The sequence below is a fragment of the Sander lucioperca genome, chromosome 16, assembly GCF_008315115.2.
Source record: "Sander lucioperca isolate FBNREF2018 chromosome 16, SLUC_FBN_1.2, whole genome shotgun sequence".
Taxonomy (NCBI): Eukaryota; Metazoa; Chordata; class Actinopteri; order Perciformes; family Percidae; genus Sander; species Sander lucioperca.
Genome location: NC_050188.1, coordinates 2,985,386 through 3,009,921, shown reverse-complemented (window position 1 = coordinate 3,009,921; position 24,536 = coordinate 2,985,386). Strand labels below are relative to the sequence as shown.

At 39.6% G+C, this 24,536-nt stretch overlaps 2 protein-coding genes and 1 long non-coding RNA gene across 4 annotated transcripts in view; 2 read left to right on the top strand and 1 right to left on the bottom strand.

Moving 5' to 3' along the window:
- Positions 1 to 10,550, top strand: part of LOC116041320 — a 14,603-nt gene extending 4,053 nt beyond the window's left edge. Inside the window, exons 2-3 of the long non-coding RNA XR_004102909.1 lie at positions 9,855 to 9,857; positions 10,421 to 10,550. This is a non-coding gene — a long non-coding RNA (uncharacterized LOC116041320). The remainder of the gene's footprint in view (positions 1 to 9,854; positions 9,858 to 10,420) is intronic.
- nrsn1l (neurensin 1-like) lies at positions 1,565 to 7,806 on the top strand. 2 transcript variants are annotated; one of them, XM_035993303.1, is made up of 4 exons: positions 1,565 to 1,662; positions 4,543 to 4,616; positions 5,671 to 5,823; positions 6,938 to 7,806. In XM_035993303.1, exons 2-4 carry the CDS (start codon positions 4,557 to 4,559, stop codon positions 7,346 to 7,348), a joined length of 624 nt encoding a protein of 207 aa, XP_035849196.1. In that variant the 5' UTR covers positions 1,565 to 1,662; positions 4,543 to 4,556; the 3' UTR covers positions 7,349 to 7,806. The 2 variants fall into 2 exon arrangements, with proteins under 2 accessions (XP_035849196.1, XP_031143070.1); XM_031287210.2 differs by having other exon boundaries at positions 1,567 to 1,662; positions 4,552 to 4,616.
- A 12,340-nt stretch (positions 10,551 to 22,890) lies between the features above and the next one.
- lpcat1 (lysophosphatidylcholine acyltransferase 1) overlaps positions 22,891 to 24,536 on the bottom strand; it is a 36,278-nt gene continuing 34,632 nt past the window's right edge. The window contains exon 14 of the mRNA XM_031287148.2: positions 22,891 to 24,007. Within this exon, the coding sequence (XP_031143008.1) occupies positions 23,880 to 24,007 (128 nt within the window). The 3' untranslated portion in view covers positions 22,891 to 23,879. The remainder of the gene's footprint in view (positions 24,008 to 24,536) is intronic.

Here is a 24,536-nt window from a genome sequence, read left to right as displayed (position 1 = left end):
ACCAGAAGTGAGATGTCTCACTCTGTAGCTAAAACAGAGAGCTCAACACACAGGGAGAAAGGAGGAGCAGCAGAAATGTGCAGTACAACAAAAATATGGTGTTTTTTGAAAATTAAACCATGTAAACCTATTCAGGTATTCAACTAAATACAGTTATGAACCTGAAAATGACCATAATTTGAGCACTTTAAAGGCGTTTCACAAGTCTTTGGAACCTGGCTGTGGGGATTTTCTCCCATCAAACTATGTCGGGCGATAAGAGCCTGGCTCACATTTGGCTTTCCATTTGATCCCAAAGTTGATGGGTGTGGTTGAGGCCAGAGCTCTGTGCAAGCCAGTCAAGCTCTTTTCCACTGAACCAAGAAAATAATTTATTTATATAAATTGGGGGCATTGTCATGGTGCAGGTTAAAACAATGGGCAGTTTGGAAAAAAGGTTAACTGACTTGCTACTTAGGGGTAGTTTGCAGAAGACAAGGGTTCAAGACGAGGTCACTCAAGAAAAGTTTGAACCATTTAAAAGCACCTGGGGCCAAACACCAAAACCCCTTCAGACTAGACAAACTAGATACTAGATAATATCTGGATAGGTGCACAATGTGCCAGGGGAAAGGTTTCAAACCACTCATGCTAGCTGAATACCTGACAGCAGTGCTACACCTAGACTAACACCAGTCATAAATATATAGGCAGTCTTAATCCAGCTTTCATATAATGCCGCTAAATATTCCTTTAGGCGGGCAGTGACTCCATGGTATCCAAAGCTGAGTTGAGTGGCTAATGCTTTAATCTACTGCGGTATATAGACACTGTGGTATATAGTCACATATTTTCTGTGTTTTTTTCTGTAGTATTTTAAAGTTCTGCTGTGATTGCTATATTATATTATGTAGAGGATATATATGATGAACTGAGGAATAAAGCCAACTTTGACTCACTCTGAACAACTCTGGAAATAATATTTAAAAGAATAAATAGTGTTGTCTGGTTATACTACTGATTGATACTACAGTGGTGAAAGAAGTCTAAAGATATTTTACTAAAGAAAATGTACTAATACCATGATTTAGAAAAACACTTTGTTACAAGTAGTCCTGCACTTCAAATCTTACTTTAGTGAAAGTATGAAAGTATAACCACAAAACATAGGCTACACAAAATATAAAAGTAAAAGTACCCACTATGCAGCCAATAGGCTCTTTAGTTGTTGTATTATTATATATTATAATATTGATTATTATTATTGATGCAGAAACATGTGAGATGCATTTTACTGTTGCAATAAAGAACATTGTATTGTGTTTGATTAACTGCATAACAATGCATTGTATTACATATACACATTATAGGTTTTAATCCTCATCTGCAAAGTAACTACTAAAGTTATCTACAGTATTTCCCACTGAGAGGAAGTGTTTCAAAGTGACAAACCTCTTTAGAACTTTTTAGTAAACTAACTCTGTGGACGAAAGTCTTTAAATTACCTCTCTGATCAAGATAGGGGATGTTAACAGACATGTGTCATGTATAATCTAGAGCTCTATTTGCACGCATGCTCAGTGTCTCCGTTCAACAGATTCACATCATCAGCAGCGTTGGAGATCCACCGGTCCGACAACGCATGGATCCCCAGTGAGAAGAGCGGGCACTCCGGCCTGGGGGGTAAGACTGAGTCCGTCACACGTTGTAAACTCGGTTAGAGCGAGAAGAGGAGAGAAGGCTCCGGGTGCGGAGGAAAAATAAGGAAGTGAGCCGCTGTAGATGAAGTGCGATGGAGAAAAGTGTGACATGGCCGCGATGACTCACTGGTGTTCCGTTAGTTTCTGACCGCCATGCCTTTTAATTCTGCCTGTTGTGAAAGGATGTGATCAAAATACGACATGTCGTGTCTTAGTGGTAGACTAGGGAAGCAAAGGTAAAATAGAAAAAAAAACTATTTTAGTATGGGACACTAAAGAAACTCTGTTGCATTTTCGGGGTGCGTCAGGATCCAATGGGTTAAACAAATTGCGTGAATTTGTGTTTTATTTTTTAAACTGGGCTCTACTGTATTAGAACTTCCCTCGCCTGTGAGTCAGAGAAGAAAGTTGGGGCAAACTAGCACCATGGACAGCGCTACTCTGATTAAAGACTCTTTATGGGACTAAAACAGTTGTACCACTGTATCAGTAAAGGATACCGTGCAGAAGCATTAGAGTAAGTTTGATGTGTTTTATGATCATTAAAGATCAGAAATCCATCTATAAGCCATATGAAATATAAATAAATCACGTCAGTATTCAAAACCAATGAGTTTGGTACTTAAGAGCCTAATCTATCATAGTATACCAGTCAGCGCTCCACATATTTATTTAAAAGCATAATTGCATATTAAACAGCTTTGGTAAAAGAAGTACTCAGATCATTTACTTAAATAAAAGTGCCAATACCAAAGTGGAAAAATACCAGGTAATAGTAGCCTACAGCACAGTACTATCAGTGAAATGTACTTAAAGTATCAAAAGTATTTGTTTTGCAGAACATTTAGTACCATGTTATTCTATATGCCATTATTAGATTGTTAAGGCTGATACATCCATGCGTAAGCAATATTTTAATGGTGTAGCTGTTTGAGTTGGAGCTAGTTTTAGCTTTCTATTAAGTTATGTAGTTTAGTAAAGTGGTTCCCAATTTAGGGACCAACCCAATCCAAAGGGTCTCAAAAATTAATTTGAGGGTTCATGATATGATTAATTAGCCTGGTTGACACCAGACCCTTCTCAGTTATAACTGAGAGTGGGTCTGGGAAAGGTTCATTGACAGTTCATTTCCAAAGGGGCGTCACCAACGGACGCCGCTCAAATGCCTCTGGGCGCATTGGATAATCCAACCAATCAGACCAACGATCCGGGTGACGCTGCTCTTCGGTAGCTGTCATGTTGAATGTAAACAAAAAGCTGCTCGCCGTCACTGTGCTACCGTCGGCGCGTAAAGCCCGCCTCAGCGGTTGTGATTGGTGTAAAGCCCGCCTCAGCGGTTGTGATTGGTGCCTCGATTTTGGCGACATTGGAAATGGGTTTGAATGGGCTCTTCGCCAGACTGACTTGCAGAGCAAATCTCAAATTTGCCAGAAGTCCATCAGGGTTTACCCAGGCTAATGATTAATAGTTCCACCAAAGACATATTTCCCCTCTAAACTTCTCAGATGGTTTCATGTAAATAACTGCCCCAAAGGGGTAAACTTACAATATTTCATAATAAAAGCAAAGATTTGAGAACAGTCACAAAAAAAAAAACTCATTAACAACAAGGAGCCACAACTAGGCACTGCTTTGTTGGGAACCATTGGTTCTATCTTCAACAATGTGCTGTATGTTATGGCTTTATCATAATGTGAATCTTTGAATTGAATCTTAAGTCCAAGTAAATGTTTTTAGTTACCCTCCACCACTGGAGTCACTAATCAGTGCTCACATAAAGTTGGCCATTGAAATGATGTATTATGTTATGGACTTTGCTACCTCATTTTCTTGTGAATCCATCTTTCTAATTGTGTTGACATTCAGCATGAATACATCTAGAAAGGTCAGATCATTTCTTTTATAAGGAAAAACAAACCAGACAAAACAAAATGGGATGTCGATACTTGTATATAGGTTTAAGGTTGATGAAGTCCGGCAACAATTAGCTTTCTTTGTAAATGCTGTTTCTAAAAGCTTTACTCAATACGGTAAAAGCTCAAACAGCAGCAGGTAATTTAGGGATAATTCATGACAGCCAAATGAAATTGAAGAGTTTGTTTATCTGTTTGAATTAGCTTTCTTCAATTTGGTGCCATTACACACAGGCTCTTTTGTTTATTTTCTCGCATTTTTGTATTAGTTTTGTTTATATCCCCACAATTTCCATTCATACCAGGGCTTGTAAACACAAATCACACTGGCTCACAAAAAGCTTTTTTAATTGGACAGGGTTTGGTAACAACTCATCCTGTCTGGTTCAAGATCTGGGCCATTGAGAAGGGTACAAGCCTAACATGCCTACCTGAGCAGGATGTTCTCGGTCGGTGATTACTAATTTGCTTGTCAGGGTTATGTTTGAAATTGCAGTCAGGTTAAACTCACTGTACAGTACAGACTGAGATCAGCCATGTGTAGCCGCTAAGAGAAACCGTTTGAAGGCGAGAGAATGAAAGAAATCAATCAAACTGCCTCGGGAGAATAACAACAGAGAGAGTGTGCAAATGTGTATGAGGAAGAATAGAGTCTGCACGCTCTTGCATCTGTGTGACTCATCCGTGGGTGGTAATAGAGCCACCTAGGGCCACAGCAGCCGTCAATCGTTCACATGCGGCAACAATAACCGGGGCGACCTGACGGACGACACAGGCCAAGATTTATAACCAGCCTTCTTCAGGGATGGAGGCTTTTATAGAGGAAGATCCATATTCAGCAGATAAACAGTGTTTGTGTTACAACAACGCAGCCTGACACGTGCACATATCAATCTGTCCAGGGCTCTGAATATGTATTACCTACAGAATGTGTCTCTCTTTCACTGCAAGTGTGCAAGGTCTGATGGCGCTGTGCTCTGAGGCCTGTGTCTCTGGCTCAGGAGGAGAATCCTCCGGGAGTGAGGTGAGCTTTTCCTGGGTGAAACTCTTGTTTAATTTGATTTTGTAACAGTTACAATAGTTGTATGTTCAACAGTGGGCAGATAGACTAAGGAAATCTGATATGCTTTGGTGACACTTTAAATTACAGCCCTCATATTTCAATGGAAACCATTTATACATAGGGTACCAATGAAATACAAACTGAAAACTACCATGGGCTGCTTTATTTAACAGTCCACATACCTCAGACTTACCCTATACTGTAATAAGGGAGCTTTCTTTGGCCTGGTATTAATGGTCATTTAACAACACAGTCCTGAAGGATTTTCTAGAATCCTCAAAAATTTACTTTGAATTATTTTTCATCCAGATAATTAGGAGAGTCTTTATTCTGGAAATACCTTCAGAACAGCAGTAAGTGTTGTTAATTAACTTTAACACTTGTCAAACTACACTGTCGCCTTGTTTTCTCCCTTCTTTCTGCCAGTAATAGTATAACTGTACTTTGTATTAATCAAATAGTTGTAGTGAAGTTAAAGTACCTCGCAAAACCAAAGTTATTTGTACTCCTTGTACTTATGTATTCATACTGGTATATGTACCAAGTTAGTATTTTATTGATACTCCATATTACACATTAGCCTATAATTTGCGGACTGTAATCAGAAGTGTTAACTTTGCTTTCTTCAAATGTGAAAGAGAGCTGCAGGCAAATTACTATGGGTAACACTTTACTTGAAGGTATTGACATAATCGTGACATGACACTGTCATAACTAATGACCAAGACAGCTTCTGGTAATGTCACTTTGATTAATGTCAAGTTGTCATAATCAAGACAACACAAACAATGTCAACTTGTCATGACAAAAACCGAATGACACTTAATGACAGAAGTCAAAAACGTTTATGACTTGTTTATAACGTTTATGGCACGTTCATGACAGTGTCATGTCATAGTTATGACAGTGTCATGTCACGATTATATCGATACCTTCAAGTAAAGTGTTACCAAACTATGTAAGGACTTTTTTTCTCCCATGTAATGTGGTCCCTTTGTGCACAACATCCTCCCAGGCGGGTTCTAGCTGTCTTCAGTTTGGGGTTCGTTCCTATCTGCACCACTTCTATGAGGAGTGCTCGTCCTCCATGTGGGAGAGAGACCCGGAGGATCCGGGGTTCGCCCAGAGCAAGAGGTCAACCCTGTGGTGGAACTCAGCAGTCTGGAAGGTAGAGCAGCTACACTCTCCAATCTGCTAACATCACTCACCATCATGTGGTCGCTCATTGTGTCTGTTGGTGTCTGTGCACTTTCACTGCTCAGCCTCTCTCGCTTTTCTTGCATTATTTGTTAGTGAAACATATTGTGTATTTTAGAGGCTCTCCTCCCCCGAAACCCCCCCCCATAAGTCGGTTGTTCAAGCAGCAATTACGAGCCATATTTCAGGTTATAGTGGCAGTGCCCTCTAGTGGCCGTATTATCATGACGGGAGCAAAGCAAGAAGTAGGGTGACGAAGTACAAGAGCGCCAAATTCCATGTAAGGAGGAAGGTTGGGTGGTGGATGGATCGAACAAATACAGGACCTTCACCCAGGAGTCCATGGGTTCGACCAGGGGAGACCATTTTTTTAACAAACGAAAATATGTCACGTTCTGCGTCACGTGTTTAACCGGAAGTGAAGTAACGTAACAAACGTAAAGATTTTAACCCAAACAATAATCGTTTTCTAATCTTCAATCAGTCATTTCAATTACATGCTATTTTGAGTCTTACTGTGATAGGAAAAGCCTTCAGTGAACACCCCTTTTCAACAAAACATGACGATCCAGTTGAAAAAAAGGTGTCATATTTTATTTAACCTTATTTTGAGATTCTTTTCCCCTTTTATTTCCAAGATTAGACTGCCAAACTCCCCATGGACTGCTGTCCTTGTCACTGTTGGTCAGGGGCGGGCTGCAGACAGAGATGTTCCACCTCTGTGACACATGGTGTCGCCTGTTAATTGTTTTCACCTGCCAGCATTAAGCTTCACCAGTGTAATAACTCTAAAAAAAACTCTCTGTGATATACTCATGTTATAATGTGCAAACAGTGCATTTTAAACTCTGTATGATGAAGTGCAAGCAGTGGTGTGGTGGTATTTGTAAAGGTGAGGGATTGCATGTAAGCCCCCTGCCCATTTGGCAATTTGGATATTTTTTTTTGCATCACAGACAACAAAATGACCTTTCCTAACAAGAAGTGAAGAGCACTGAGCAAATAGGACCCCCTGTAGAAAAAAAGGACCAGGGCTGCACATAAATCCACATTCGGTTTCTTTCTCTGTCTCCCTCTCCCTCCAGGTGTCCTTGGCCCTGGGTCTCCTGATCCTGACTGCAGGTATTGCCAGCCTGTCAGTCGGTTACTCTACTCCCCATAAAATCGAGTCGTTCGGAGAGGGGGAACTGTTCTTCCTGGACAGCCGGGCTGTCAGGTTTAACAGGGGGCTGCACCTCAGCACCGCAGCCGGGATCGGGCTCTGCTGTTTCGGCTCAGCCCTGGCGGCGATGGGGGTTGTCTTTTGGATCCTTCCCAGGGCCAACTTGAAAGAGAGGCTGTTCCATAGACTGGGGGAAGGGGAATGGAGAGAAGAGTCAGGGTCAAAGTGGAAGGGATTTAGGGATCCCAGGGATGTGGTCACTAATCCGCCAGGTATAGCGGGGAAGAAACCCGTCACACTGTCGAAAGTGGAAATTGTGCAGTCCACTTCTTAGAAAATATCCCTGCTGAGCTACATTGTGTACAGGCTTTTGTTGTAGTCCTGGGTCCTCATTTACCTGGTTTTTGTCTTGTTTTTGAAGGAGCCAAGTGTCATTTTAACATGCAGATTGTTCAAATGGAGGTTGTTTTGTGATATTGTAGTTAGACACGCCAGGATTTAAAAGGGTAAAACTAATTTATTCCCATTGAATCGCTGTGATCATCAAATAATCTGTGCAAATGTTTCATGTAGAGTTCAACTTTGACACAATAATTTGCGCTGTCTTGACAACACCTACCTCTAAAGGGACGGAGAGCCTGAGAGACAAAAATAGAGCAAGTTATCATAGCTTATTAGCTCTATTGCACTATCCACTTTTATTTAACCGTCCTGTTAGCAGATAAACTGCTCCACAAAAGAGGAATGGTGCAGACAGTTATGAGAGGAGTCACCGGTATTAATATGTAATTCGATAAACTGTGTGAACTTATTGTACCCTTCGTCGACCGGGCTAAGCTAATTGGCTACCTGACCGATAGGAAGATTGTGAGCTTGGAGAGCTTTACATTCCCTCTCCAAAAACTTTTTATTTAACGTAATGCTGTACAACAGGGAACAAAATTCCAGGGAGTGTAAACAGAACAGTAAAGAGAAAATAGAGAGAAGCTCTGGGAGCTATTGTGACAGACTAGTGCTAGCCTAGCCGAGCTGGTTAGCAAGTTAGCTCACCAGCTAGACAGTCAGAGACAGGGTATTTTATAAGGCTGTCCTCGACTAAAGACATTCTTAGTCGAATAACACTCTAATAACTTAATTTAATCAACAGATCTGTAAGATCTGGAGTTTCTCCACAAAGAATCATGCAAAAGCACCACTTTAAATCTTGTGTTTATCAGAGATTTGCTCATAAGTTTCTTGGAAATGCATTCATTCAGCACAAAAAAAGCATAAAAACGACTAATTGACTAAATAAATGTTAGTCGACTAGGACCAAAAATGACCGATTCGTTGACTAATTGACCTAATGGGGCAGCCATAGTATTTTAAACATATATCTGGCTTCAAAAGCACAACTTGATCTAAATAGATCATCTATTTTTTTTTAATAAAACTAAAGTAAACACATAAATGAAGCCCCAAGACTTCAACCAGAGACCTTGTGGCTCTCTTAAACAGCTCATGTTACAGGACCAGGATATAGTTGTTGACCATAGACTGTGTTCGTTCAGTGCACTAGTGTTATATTTACAAAAAAATACACTGAAAGAGAGCAGAATTCGCATGATTAATGGTAGAAAATTATGTGTTTTAATTGTATTTTCGCTCAATATTTGTATCAATATTTTTTTTAAATAGCAGTGGTACAAGCTTTACAAGTAGTTAGACAAGATGATGATATTGCATAGATCATATAGAAGACATTATGTTTCCATTCACATGCACACGGATTGCAGGACATTAAATTTGCCGCTCACATGCAGAAGAAGGGTTAAGGATTAAAAAAATTAAAATCATTACTAATATCTACATTTTCACATATCTCCACTAATGCTGTTCCTTTAAGATCAGCTTGGTATTCAACACATGTACAGCGTGCACATGCACTCACCCGCTCACTGACACACCCACACACAATTCATGCCCCATTGACAATATCACCTATTTTCTCCCCACTGTAATCTGGCTCCGTTAATTGCTTGCAATGTGTCTCCAGGCAACAGTTGGGCTTCAAGTGCTCCATTTTCAACTCCGAACAAAGACTCTTTTCTGATTGGCTTAGCACTTCCCCTCTCTTTATTTACACTCCAATCAGAGTTTTTGTTTACAGCCTCACACAGTGAGTGGTGAAGCGGCGGGTCACGTCCACCTGTTTGATCAGGTCCTCCGGTTTAATGAAATTTGTTTGAATAATAGAGTACACGTTCGAAAAGAAATGTAAAAAGTAGAATAATCATGATGTCCTGTTGGTTAACTGCACCCAATTCCACTGGATGTTACTATTGATGTTTCATTGTTTTGTTGTGTTATTGGCTATGATGAAGATAATGGAATAAAATAAGGATCGAGTGTCACTAGTGCATAACAATAAACTTACCTAATGCATACCTAAATGCGTTAGGCTTTGTTAGTGTTGGTTCCATTTAATCAATCTGTTCCACAATGGCAAGAATTTAAAACCTACTGTAAGTGGTATTTATTATATTTATGTTCAATCAAATTGTTCTTAAAAGGGTTAAAAGGGTTGCATATAGTGCTGGACCCACTGAGGAATAAGATTCATTCAGCTTTTAGCTGCTTTAAGCTTCTTTTAGCTAGGTTTTGGTTCTCCAAGCCACATATTGCATGAACTACTCATACAAATAGATTTACTCTTAAGTGGCATTAACAAGTGATTCCTGATTTCTGACAGGAGGACTGAAACACGTTGAACTCCTGAAAAGGTGACATTTTAGAGATACAACTTTTAAATCACAGGTTCTTGCCAATGTTTTGCTAGCAAGGAATGACAACAAGAGCAGCACGTGTAGCCTAACTAAAAGTTTGCAAAAGTGAGTACTACATGCACAATATGAAATGTATTCATATAATTTGCCTGTGAGATCTGGCGTGTGAGGTGTAGCTGTGGGTACAGCGTGCATGGCTGTGTGTGTGTGTGTGTGTGTGTGTGTGTGTGTGTGTGTGTGTGTGTGTGTGTGTGTGTGTGTGTGTGTGTGTGTGTGTGTGTGTGTGAGCTGTGTTTCTGTCTGAATGAGTACATCGTGTTACTTTGGGAAGATGAGTCACAGCTGTGAGTGTGACTCATCTCATCTCCCAAGTCGCACACCAACAGGAGGGACACCTAATGGAGACAAACACACACTTACTCTAGGTCACAACTTGTCCTCAGAATTCTATTTGTTTTGCAGCACTTGTATGCTGTGTTTACTGGCCTGTTGATGTTCCAAAACCTCCCCCCGTCACAGTTACTTGTAGCAAAGGAGGACACAGAGGATTAACAAAACTTGATGGACTCTTAGGAGGTAATTATCTTCAATCAAGTTTCTGTGCACAAAAGTCGCCGGACGACACAATTTTGTAAACTTAGCCATACTGAGAACTACAGAGAGAGTTGCGTGGAGCTGATAGTCTTAATTAGCTTTGTATCAACTCATTTTGGCAATGGCTTGAATGTCACAGATGTTCATTATTATAAACAAAAGTTGTGAACTAAAGCTTTAAAGGTCACCCCCTAAAAAAACATCCTAAAAAAGGAAATAATTGTAAGAAATGCAGGGTACGTTTGTCTGCATGATGCTTGAAATCTTTTTTTCCTTCTGTCTCTTTCTATCTTCCTGTGGCAAAATCACTAACACATCATGCCTGCATATGAGCTAGCATCAGTGTCATCACAGGAACTATTTTCTGTCTGTGTTGTCAACATGCTATTCGCACACTTTGGGCGCACGTTTGCACGGCTGATTTACTGGGTTTGCTAGCAGCTGTATGTATGTAAGTGCATAATGAGATGGAAAAGTTTAAGCGGTGGCAGCGTTTCCTGTGAAGAGGAAGGCTGATACACTCCACTGACTGCAAAGCTTGGTGTGTGAGTCACACTGTTGTGGGAGAGAATCACAGAGCCCAGGATTGGGCCACAGTCTGCTCGGCTGATTGGCAGACCCATCCATCCCAGTGGGTGGGTGCTGTATCTCTGGGTGCCTGGGAGTCTGCTGCACTGATAGGATACTGTAACATCTCATCTGCTGTGGAAAACAGATAGGAAGCGGGAATGTTTCTCAGACAGTGTTTTGGGTTGGGTACTCTTTGGACAAAAACGAGGCAGTCATCTGGAAAGAATTATTCAGTCCATATTTCTTTTATTTTTAATTTATTCATTATTTGACCAGGAAAGCTTGACTATGATACAACATCTTTATAAATGCTGAGAAAACAAAGACATAAAACATAAATAAACATCACGTTAGAAGCTACAGTAGCAAATGTGTATGTCATTTTAGTATACTCCGATGAAGGTCAAGGAGCCGAAATGTGTTGCAAACTGATTTTTAAGGAAAACAAAAGCTTAAACATTGTGTGAAGAACAGCTGCCTTGTTGCATTTTTCATTTTCCCACAGATGACAAAGCAGATGATATGACATCATGTTGACATATTTACAGCAGAGCCTCAATAGAGGTGGGGGGCAGGAAAAAAACCAACAGGAACAATCAATTAGCAGCTATTTTGCACCAAAGTGGGTTTTTTTCAGATGTAATGATTTTAACACCAATGGCAGACTACGATACAATGCCGTCACATTGCATGTTGTGTTTCAAGTATGATTATAGACATACCCAAAGATGAGTATGTTTTTGACAAAGATTTGTTCATTTTATACATACTTTGCTTACAGGGCCTAAAATACGTTTGCAGTCTTACACAGAGATGCTGCCCAAATGTAACACAAGACTAAAAGAGGCTTCCACACTACCACACAGTAACTGGCCCAGGGGAAGATGGCAGAGGGGAAGCAGTTTTGATCAAGGGGGATCGCTTGGGCAGCCGGCACTGCTTTTAAAAACGCTTTGCCTTTTTGGGAAACAGTCTTGCAGGTAGGTGGTTGTCAGGGTGGTTTGCTGCACGGCGCTGTGAAACCAAATTAAGTCTACAGCTAAGCTAAAAGATCTGCAAAGCTACTAAAGGCAAAACATGTGAGCATGCTAACATGTTTATAATGACAATACTAGCATGCTGATGATTAGCAAGTATGTTTCCCATGTTCACTGTCTTACTTTTAAAACATTTTTGCTAATTAGCACTAAAGAAGTACAAAATATAAAATATATATATATATACACATTTTTATTTTTTTGCTTAGACCCCTGTTTGTTTTTATTATTAACCAATCACAACTCTCCATGCTCACTCCTCTGCACATGCCTGCAGAAATCCTACATACAATTTTATTTTGGGACTTCCCTGTTGCCGTGCTACACATATGGAAGACAAAGTTAAATCAGGCGGCTACATTGCTACAAGTGGATGAGCTGGTGTTTATCACACCTGACAATCATTCCTGCTGCTGCTGCTGTTTCTGTTTCCACTGCCTGCTCCGACCTGCTACTGGCTGCAGTTACTCTCTCTGCTATCTGCACCCTCCCGCCTCCTCCCCCTCTGCTGGTTTCTTATTACCACACTTACAATGACATCTGTTGCCTTGTGCATTTATATGTCTCTGATATCTCAGCGATCTGTATCTGCTCATGTGTGTGTAGCTCTTGGGGGGATTTTATGTGCTTCCCTCAAAACCGTGTGCAACTTGGATTCATTTGAGATGCAGCCAAGGAGTAACACCATCCACAATTGGTGCAATTTAAATGGTCTTGAACCCTTTAACATTAAGTGTGAAAAACACACAAAACAATTCAAAATTTCATCGAATTTAATAAAGATGTTTTAAAAAAGAAGAATTCTTTTAAAGCCAATGCTAAACAGATGTGACCATTGTGAAGAACAAGAGCTGGACAGGGAATATGAGTAATTTGCTAGAGAAAGAAATGCCATGATAGAGGAGAGGCAGGGATAGCAGTCTCACGATCCCTCTCATTTGTCATTACATGCCTTCAGGCTGAAATTAGCATTTTCCTCTAAAAGAGTTAAACATGCATACAGCTCCATTACAAGTGAAGCAACAGCAGGCAAGCACATTGCCGATGAACTCATCTGAATTCGAGAAATGGTTATGGTTGACCACGCCGATGTCTCACTCATCACGACATGAAGAGATGTTTACCTCCGCGAGCACAACTCAATCTAAGCATTTGCAACAGCCACATTCTTATCGGAGCAGCGCATTATGATACAGTCCATCACCATGAAATACTCAACTGCAGCCTTTATGTGTGCAGGAGTTTGACAGAACGAACAGCAATATGGAGAAACTCATGTCAGTTTGTGAATGTTTCCATGCAGTATCATTTTACTGTAAGGGTACTTCCAGTTAGGTGCTCTAGCATTCCACTACAACATGTACCATTTGAGGCTGTATCAGCCCTGAGGTGTATTCTCCATGCATTCAAGATGAAGTTCTCTACATCCCACAACCAATCAGCCTTTGCTTAGTTGATGTAAAGGCAGTTACACACCAACATCAACCAGACGGCCGACCGTTGGCAGAAAAGGCAGTTGGACTGATCAGTCTCCCCGAGTTGGTCAAAAAAGTGCCTCGGAACACACCAGCAGGCGGCGCTAATCTGTATTGTCGCCCAAAAATGAAAACCGGCAGCTGATTGGACGAACGTGTCACATGGGTCTGGCTGCTGCTTCCGGATTTTGGATTTTTCAACCAGCCATTAATGGCGACTCATTCAGAATACGATCTCATATTGTACTAAAATAGTTCACCGAAACGTGTTTCTGAAAACATTTTAAGCGAGAAATAGGCCATGCAGTTGTTGAATCTGTCTTCATCGACAAAGGTCAGTTTAAAAGATTTTTGTCAGATTTTGAGAGGCTTGGTCACACTCATCCCGCTCGCCATTTCTGGGTAAGTCCCGACTGCCCTGTCTCCGACTGAGCATGTCAGGTCGGCCAAAATGAAGGCAGACAGCTCCTCCAACGGATGACGGCACGGAACACACGGGAACAGACTCGAGTCACTGACCTTGCCAGACTGTCCAACGGACGATTATCGGCCCGGTGTGTAACTGCCATTAGAGTTTCTGAAGATGAATCAAGATCTGGTGGGCAGACCAACACCCTGTTTCATCAGCCAAAAGTCTCATTACACGAGCACCTCCTCCCACAGCAAAAAGAAAAACTGCGAAGAACGGAATATTTATAGCTGATATATTTTCCAATTATTTACAAATGAAGAGTGCACAAAATTAATTGGTAAATGCCAACTCTAAAATGACTTGATTATTAAACTTGACTTCATGAAGTAAATTAACATTTAACAGGAACCAATGCCAATGAAACAAACATGAACTTAATTCAGAGTAAAGTAAGTTGATAAGTTATCAACCTACGTGCTGTGACACTGGAGTGGGTTAGGTTAAACCCTAATCAACATTGTGGTTATTTTTAAACTGATGCTGCTACATTTGTAAGGCAATTAAGTTGTTTAAAAAAAAAAAAACATGAACAAGACTGTGTTTTGTGAAATGTTTAAAATGTTTAATGAACTTTTGTTTGATGTGATTTTCAGCCTAGTGGCATTTCTCTGGGGATGGCAGTATCAGTTGACATTTGTGGTTTTGAGTGAAATATCACAACAATTATTAGATGGATTGCCATTACATTTGGTACACACATCCATGTTCCCATCAGGATGAACTTTAATAACTTTGGTAATCCCCTAACTTTTCATTCAGCGTCATCATCAGTTAAAAATTTGAATTGGCCCAATACTTTGGTTTTGACATTTCTATAAGCCTCAGCTGTACTTTGTGTTTAGTGCTTTGTTAGCATGCTAACACACTAAACTAAGATGTCGCATAAAGTTGCATGAAGTAGCCTGGACCTCAACTATATGCAAATGAGGAGCAGGCAACTCGACGCCACGTCTCGCGAACGTTGCCTCGACGCTACCATAATGCATTGCCAGGCTGCACACATAGACAATGAATGGGAAGTGTGAAAATGACGCAGCCTGTGGACACATACCTTTAGTCTTGTTAAAGTAATGTCGCCTTAGTTATGGGAAATGAATTAACCTTATTGAATATAAAGAAAACAGTATTTTGAATTTCAAATGTTGAAAGAAAATGTTAATTTTCGTTTATTAGTACTTAAATAGTTTCACTGATTGGCGTTTGTGTAATTATAATTCAGTCAATCCATTACTTTTTTTTTTTTCATTCAAATGTTATTGCCTGTCAACAGGGGCATCGGACTGGGGGGGAAAAGGGGACTGAGTACCCAGGGCCCTCATGTGAGGAAGGCCCAAAAAGATGCTAGAATGAATAGCTTTGAATGCTGGGAGGGGCACATAGAAAATGCATTTCTACAGGGCCCAGAATTTTGTGCTACGGCCCTGGGAACAATCTTTGATTACACTTTACTTGAAGGTATCTACATAAGAGTGACATGACACTGCCATGAACGTGTCATAAACATTATAAACAAGTCATAAACGTTTATGACATAACGCTATTGTTTCATTCGGTTTTTGTCATGACAAGTTAGGGTTAGGGTTAGAGTTAGGGTTAGGGTTCATGTGTCATGACAGTGTCATGTCACTCTTATGTAGATACCTTCAAGTAAAGTGTTACCCAATCTTACATCTTTGCATTTCTACCAGGTGTTGCACTTTTATTTTATAAGACATCTTACACCGATACATGATGCAACAAGAAACACGAAACACAGAAAGTCAACGGTACTGAAAATTAAATATTCAAAGCTCAAGATCTTAAAACCTCCCAAAAGTCAGTTGAAACCTTATAATTCTTCTGTCGTGATAATAATATACCCATACACCCACTGGAATTGAAGCAACAACTCAATGCTTCGCTGGTGCTTGTCAAAAGTCATTCATTCATAAAGGAAATCACTGAGTGGAGGGGAAGTTGAGGAGAAAGTAGGAAAAAAAAAAGTAAATTAAAACACTTCATCACAAAATAACTCCAGGAATACATTAAACATTAGATATTGATGATATATAACAATGTTGGATGATCTGGTGGACTTTAATGTCTATTTTAATAACTTAATTTTAATAACTAGCAAAAGCCTTTTTTCCAACAATTTCCTGTACTGTGTTGATCTATCTTGATTAAGTATTTATGAGAGGAAGGTGATAATAAGGCAGTTATATTCAAGGCTGCAGGTATGCAAAGACGGATGTTAATCAAGTGGTATTGTAGTAGTAAGTAGCATTTTGGATTATGTGTAATAACAAGTGGAGATCTTCAGTAAATGTTGAGTTCTGTTAAATTTCCTCCTTTTGATTAATAACATAACAGTGTATCTTGATAAGCAGCATTTGCGTAATACTAATTTACAGGCTGTGAATGTAAATATGTGATATTAAAGTAGGTATGTAAGAATGCTCCACTTAGTGTGCCAACGGAAGGCAACACTGTCATCCCCGATAAGAATGATGAATGTAAAATAAGTACTTTCGTGTTTATAACAGCTTGACTGTGTTTCCTCTCCTACATTATAGATTATCTCTTTTTCATAATGTCAATTTAAAGTCAACAGACAGGAGAGTCCAAACACGGCACTCACCTAATCAAAAGTTTACATTGTGCAAAAGTTTTTGTTTTTTTTCCACTGCTTTGTCTGAAACCCATCAGGAGATTTGGCACAGTCAAACACCTCAGCATATTTGCAGTCACCATTGGTTTGTTGAGCATTAAAAATGTTAATTGGAATTTTTAAAAAGGAAAGAAAGTATCGTATTACCATCCCACCTCCTCCAGTCACAGCCTGTCAAAATGCAATATTCCAAATTAGATTGTATTTGGATAATCTTTTGAACTGTAATAGGTTTCCAGCCAGCAGGCATATTACTATTGGCACATCATTATTAAACAAAAGTGACACCGAACCATCACTTTGCAGGCGGCGCCAGATAAACGTTCGACACAGTGCAAATAATATTAGTTCTGCTTCCAGAGTCACTGGCTTATCTCTGGGATGCTATATTGGGTTCATATCCCTGTCGGCTGGCGAGGGCCTTCTGACGGAAGTGTCTAAATTTATGAGTAGCCCATATGTGTGAGGTGCACGTATGAATAGGCTGCTGTGTGTGTGTACTATGTAACGTGTGTGTCGCACATTAACGCTTTTAAATGTAAATGCTGTGTGTGTTTGTGTGTGTGGATAGATAAGTGTGTGTGTGTGTGTGTGTGTGTGTCTGCGTGTGGGTGCAAAACTGGACACATTCATATGTAAATAAGCAGTGTATGTGTGCCTGTATATGCAGACGCGACCAATATCATGGCATAATGAGATCCGCCACTGTTGGTTACCCTCAGACAGTGGTAATTATGGCTGCAGTGAAAAGGACTGATGCTGAAGGCAGGATGGACGCTCACACACTAACATATTGAACCACACACAGGCCTCCATCCCACTGACAGCCTGCTGCAGGCAAAATGATGACCTGTCCATTTGGCACCGGGATGGGAATAGGAGTGCTGCTAACTGAATATGATAAATTAGACCTTCATCCGCTTTCTAATCAGCTTTACAAAACCTTCATACCTGTTATAATATTCAACACCAGAAAGATACAGGACATTAACAGTGATGTCAAGTCAATAAAAAAACTGATAAAGAACCTTAATATAAGACAGCATGATACAGAGCTAGCAATAAAAACAAGAAATATGAAAAAATCCATATCATGTAACTCACTCAGTTTGATAATGCTTCCAGGAATGCCAAATTGAACATCATATATCCTAACAGTTGGTAAAGCAGGCTATAGCTTGTGTTAAATCAACCAAAAGAATAGTCCTTTATGCAGATGAAGCCTGGTTTGTAAAACAATGTGTCCCTTAAAGACCAAAACCAACGATTTATTCTACCAACAATTTTCTGTGTATTCAACACCTGAAATCATATTTCTCTGTGCCATAGAGATCCATTGTTGACTAAAAACAAAAAAAATCCAAGAAGCTTGCTTGCCTGTCTGTCTGTCTGTTTGCCTGCCTGCCTGCCTGCCTGTCTGTCTGCCTGTCTGTCTGTCTGTCAGACACATCAATGAGCTACACCATCGGTGACATGTTCCTTCATTACCAAAAACATCAGCACTGTTGTTTTTGAGTCAATCCCACAGACACCTAGCCAGACATCGCCCGACCAAATTGCAAATGCTTGATTGTCCCAACAAATGCACTATTTACTACGGTTTGAGTGACATTTGGTGAAAACCACAGTGCCCAGCTGTTTTTAGGAAACTATTTACATTTAAAAATCTGTTTTCAAAGATTTAAGTCTTCAGTATAAACCAATGAGCTTGGGGCAGAGAACCACAAACAGTGTTTGGTGTTTTAAACCTCCAACGTTGCCTCCCAGGCAACGCAGCAATGATTATGTTTAGGGTTAAGGTTAGGGTTACGGTAGCTGCCTGGAAGGCGACGTTGGGGGCTTAAAACACCATCGAGCGCCACAAACAGGGAAGGGAAGTTGGAATTTAAGTATTGAGACTGATGCTCTGTTGGTGATGGTCTGGTAGTGTTCATAATAACACAAATAGCTTGTAAGGGAATATGCCAGCTTTTTTATGAACTTTAGGACCTTAAAGCCACTACATTTATAATTTTTGTGATTATACCATCTTAAAAACGTTTTTGTTCGACAAAACTATTATCTATCTTTGTTAGTTAAAAGTTAGACAGTTAGAAACTGGCCATTGTCATTTATAGCCTACACTATATTATTGCTGGCAATTTCCAAAAAATGCTTCAAAATGTTTGATTTTTGAATGTACTTCTTGTACCACCCCAGGTAATTAATTTAATTTGAGTCTGTGAAAACCAATTAACAGACTCTTTAAACCCTTTTTGATAAAAAAAAAAAATCTTTAAAATCTTTAAAATCATTGAACATTAAATGTGTTAAGGACTATTATTGTTAATGCAGTTTAAGTGGAGTCTTACATCAAAATGACAATATACTCAATAAACTGGACTAATGGACTAATGTCAAATGAAACTAAAGTTTATGTAATTTTTTATGTAATTTGTTTGTAATACTGGAACACCAGAGTATGCATTGAAAGAAGGACATTTATTAAACATGTTTAAACACTAGAGCATGAAAAGTAGTCAGCAGTGATGCAAAGGATTCACAATTGTATCAAATGGATGAAAACCTAAAAAAAAAAAAAAGGAATGCTCTTTACGCCACCTCACTCAAAGTGTTTGTATCCAGGGCTTCAGTACCCCATCTCCAATCATACCATTAGTCATCACTGGAACTGCCTTTGTCCTTGTCTTTTTCCTCTATAGAAAGACCAGGCTGTTCTACCTGATAGGCTCTACATCCTGTTTGCACGCTGACAATCGCATCAGCCAAGTTCTGATTTATTTTCTTGGTACTCACCTTGAACCTTTCAGCCACAATCTCACTCTCTCCATCTCTGAGTACAATCGTTGCCTCACTACTTGTCTCAATGGCTAATGGACTCCACACAGCACAGTGTGTCTTTTATGGTGAGGGTTCCTTGATCAAGGGCATGTTTCAATGCCACATATATGCAACATAAAGGAAAAAACACATGGGTTATGGCAATATTCTATGGGTTCAACCCGTTGACCATCAGCATGCAGCACTCAGAGAGCAGACACATGCAAGAATCTTTTGTCAACAGCTTTTTACTTGGATACATTTTGAATGTGAGGTGAAAGGGGTTACAGCTGCTTGTCAACATATGTCATTTATGAAAACTTCAAACCTACTTATTGAACATGTTAATACAATACAATACTGCTAGCTTAGTGTATTCAAAAACTCAATTATCATAGCTGTAATGTAAATGAGAATGGAAAAGCAACATCAAGTTTTCTTCTGGTGTCTTGATGAAGGCCTTTATTGGGGTTGGTCTTTCTATTAATTTGCCAAAATAAATTGATTAGGTTGGGTAGGATGTGTCATGTGCTTGTGTTTAATTAGCAACTGTTAGCCTGTTAGTACGCTAGACTAAGATAGTGAAGATAGTAAACATCAGCATGTAAGCATTGTTATTGTGAGCATTTTACCATGTTGACAGTAGCATTTAGCTCAAAGCACAGCAGTGCATAAGCCTCACTAATACTTTGCCATATTGACAGCAACACAAGAGTGGAACTTACCTAACGCCTCCCCAGACTTTTGTCCTGCTGCACAACCATAAAACTTGCCAAAAATGTATTATCAGCTGAAATATGCAGAGCAACAACTTCTGTTATGATGTGAAATAGGCATTCAGGGACAACAAGTTAAGTGTTAAACATTTAGTCACCCCAATGTTCACTACATATGATTTTAAAAGAAAATTCACCTCTAGAATGTTTCTTTCCTGATGGGAGCATTGCCTTTCAGTCTGACATGAATATTCAAACACAGTTGAAACTGAGGGCTTTGATTTTCTTGTAAATAATAATAATAAAAAAATGAATACATATTTCACAATTGGGCAATACTTTCCACATAACTGAGTTATTTTATGAACAGATTGACTGGCTGTGAAATAGTGTTGCCATAGTAAAAACTACATTTCTCCAGTGATGATTTCATGTACTATATTTGTCAGCGAACTCAGTAGGCTGATGAGCATGATAATACCACAACATGAAGCTGAGTGGCAGCAGACACGTTTGCTCAGATGTGTCATCAATCATTCCACCCAAAATACATTTCACACCAGCAGTGAATAGTTAAGCAGAATCAGGTCACAGCCAAAACCCACTGAAACGCAGCTTGAATGATGCTGCTGGACAGGAATTAAACAGTGAAAGTCCAAACATAGCTACAATTATTGTCAATTAAAGGGCAGATTAACCTAATTTAAGAAAGAAAAACATTTTCTTTCAAGGTTCCTCCGATCAGTGGTTCCCCACCTTTTTTTCTGATATATTCCCACCATCTGTTACGTTTAGCTAACCATTTTCACCATTGATCAATTGCTTTTAGTGAACAACTTTAACCGTTTATTCATTACTTTTAACTATTTGAACAATGTATCCATGGCTATCTATTTCAAACATGTATCCACTACTTTTAGCTGCTCACTTGCTAACTAGCTTTCATGCACTCACTTAATACAGAGTGTGGAACTATTTGTTTCAATAAAATCTGAATTTATATTTTTTTTAACTGAGCTACTCCACAATCTTGCCACATACCCTCCAGGGTACATTACAGATGTTTCAGACCACAGGTGCCATTTGATAAAACCTGTACTGTCACATTATTCTGTAATAAACCCATCAGCCTATAAGATACAACTTCAAAAGAACTGCCAGTGCAGACCTGCACATCCTGGCTTGGAGAAAATAATTCCCAGGCATACATATTAATATATAAAAAGGTAGCACACACCTAAGAATTGGCTAATCTTAATTTCATCAATTCATTCTTAAAGCTCTGGTGCGTAACTTTTTTTTATATTAATGAACGTCCATTACATGCAAGCCATTGCCAAAGGAGTTGCTACAAAGCTAATTAAGACGATCAGCTCCACACAACTCTCTGTGTTTCTCAGTATGGCTATGTTTAGAAGATTATGTCGTCCGGTGACTTTCCCGTGCAGAAACTCAAGTGAAGATAATTACCTCTTCTGAAGAGTCCATCATGTTTTTTTTAAATCCTCTGTGTCCTCCTTGGCTACTAGCAACTGTGTGGAGGAGGGGTGGGGGCGTGTGTGCGATCACGTAAGGCTTGACTTTAAATTGACATTAGTCAACTCTGTCCTGAAGATCTGTGTGTGCTACCTTTTTACCTTTGGGTATTCAACGTTGGAACTTTGGTTTAGCACCACAAACAAATAATGGGAAGGTGTATCCTCTCAAAGACCTAGCTAATGCTATCAAGAGGCTCATCCACTTGGCCTGTACAACAAAAATAAACGAGACAAAGTTAGCTGAGCTGGGTCTCTGACCCTGCAAGGTATAGTAACCGCAGGGGATCTCCAGTGGCTGTACTGGGATGTTTCCTCAACTAAAGTCACCGGGATTAGTTCCAGGTTTGTGTTTACTGTAGGGGGGAGATTTGCTTGGCCAGGATGACTGATGGAGATTTGCTTGGCCAGGATGACTGATGGAGATGGATCCCCAAATACTGTGAACAGATTCCAGCCCTGCTACAGTATGTGGTGGGCTGTGGCTGCTTTCTTTTATGGCAGATTCCCTGGAGGCAGGAGTATCTGAGACTGCAGAGAGGCTCTGCTCAATGAGCAATTTATCTGTTCTCAACAAAGCTACTTCTTTAGACCCTGAAGGCAGGTCTTAATTGTTAGACGTGATATCTCCACTCCCCCTCTGTCTCTCCTTTTTCTTTTGACTGTTTTCCTCTCCCTCCTAACACCCACCCTCCCTCCCTCCAGCTATTAGGAATTGGATTTGGAGCAGAACGATCCATTTAGTCTCTCTCCTCCATCTCTATCCCTCTTTCCCTGCTTCCACACCTCCTCTGTAGGTTTCTTTCATCAACGCCCAGGCTTAATCTGTCTATTTTTACCTGAAGGAATGAAAGGAAGGGATGAGGTAATGCTTTTCCTGTCCATCAGGTGGGCAGCGGTGCATGGGCGTTATGGTGTGTATAGTTTAGGGAGCTAGCACCACCATGTGGACTTAGGAAAGATGAACCATTATGAAAGCAATAGCAGGGAGGTACAGTCTGGAGAAATGTATCGGATGATCACCTAAAGTGATCAAAAGGGAAACACAAATAACTTGAACATAGAAACCACAACTGAGTAATTAAACAAAGTTATTAATAATACAATTTAAACAATGTGGGAACCACTGACTTGGTCCATATAGAAGTCCCTTTGAGGGAGTCCAAAAGTCACACCACCTTGAAGTGAATGTGTGAAAGCAGAGCTCCACCTAGTGGATTAAGACAGTAGGTGACAACAACACAAAAATGATTGTTTATTTTATTTGTAAAATGAATGCAATAGTAGCTTTGGTTTCTGCATTTAAGACTCTTGAAATTACACTTTACAGGAACATTGCAGCCATAAGGTATAAAATGTGTCAGTCCAGCGTAAACCATCTGAGATCGATTTTTAAACCGGCGTAAAAATGCACAGTCTCACAGTCGTGTGTAATATCTGTCAGAGGTTTAACGGGAGGATTTGATGCTCCAAAAATACTCAACAACCATCCTCTTAAATGTTTTTCTAAGAAAAATTAGACCGTTAAAAAATGATTTCCCTTAAAAAGGTGGAGAAAAACTATTTTTGGAAACATTATAGACATTTAAAAAAATTAGGCATAACATTACTCATCATATTACAAAAAAATATAGCTGGATGATTTCATCGGTATTCCTTGTCAATTGTTTTTTTTGCAAGGGGTTGTAAATGTACGGCACTGACACAGCTGCTTGAAGTAAGGAATAATTTCTCTGGATTACAGTAAGTGGCAGATTTTTCTAGTATTTGTTATGTAGTTTAGTGTCTTATCTGTCTTAGCACAGAATGGCAGCATGATTTATATCCTGATCCTTCTTACCTGAAATTAGGTTTCTATGTTTCTATGTGCACTGATAGCAGCAGGATGTCAATTTGTCTTAGATCAGACAAAAGGGCTAAAAGAAAATACATAGAATATAAATGTAAAAAATAAATAATACATCTGCAGCGCAAAAAAAACAAAAGTGTGTTTTTTATATCATAATGGGGACAAAAATACAAAGGAAGGCAAAAAGAAAGTTCAGAAAAGAACTGAGATAAGCGATTCCATCCTGTGCTGCACTCACCTATCCTCACTTTGTTAATGCTCTGTCTATTGCTTTCTTTACCCTTACTTATAAAGGCACAGAGGTGCTAGGAAAGCATTTGGAGATGCTGTTACATCAGATAGAGAAGAGAGTCAATAGAATGGTTGCATGAGAGTCCATTCTTCAGTCCTCTTTGTTGTGCTTTTGGCCGTTGCAGCTCTTCGGCGGCCCGAATTTGCGCGGATGGTTTTCAAAATCGAGGCAATCCTGGACGAAGTACGGGTGCTGCTCTATATAATGATGAAGTTCATCTGCAAAAGGAGGCAAAACAGAAAATGGTGATAAATGTTATTACTACTGTCAGTGAATGTTAGGACTTTACATTACAAAACATGTCTGATATTTTTTTAATTTGTTTGGTAAAGAGGAGAAGAAAGCTATTATTTCCAATTTAAAAGGAGACATATCATGCTCTTTTTCAGGTTTAAACTTGTATTTTGAGTTTCTACTAGAACATGCTTCAATGTCCATTGTCACAATTTTTATTTTTTTTTTACTCGTACCCTCTCTCTGAAACGCTCAGTTTTAGCGCATGGCCCTTTAAGCCCCCTTCTCTAAAAAGCCCAGTCTGCTCTGATTGGTTAGCATTTCCGGGTCTTCCGCATCTGCGCTCTCAGCGCCTCTGCACCATCATTGTAGACGGGGAATGACTGTAACGGCAATGTAGCGGCACTTTCTACCTATATATCGTTAAGTTGTGACATCACAACTATATAGAAGTCTTGCCGGCTGGTTTGAAGACACTGTTCCTAAATACGGCTGTGTGCATTTCTCTGGATT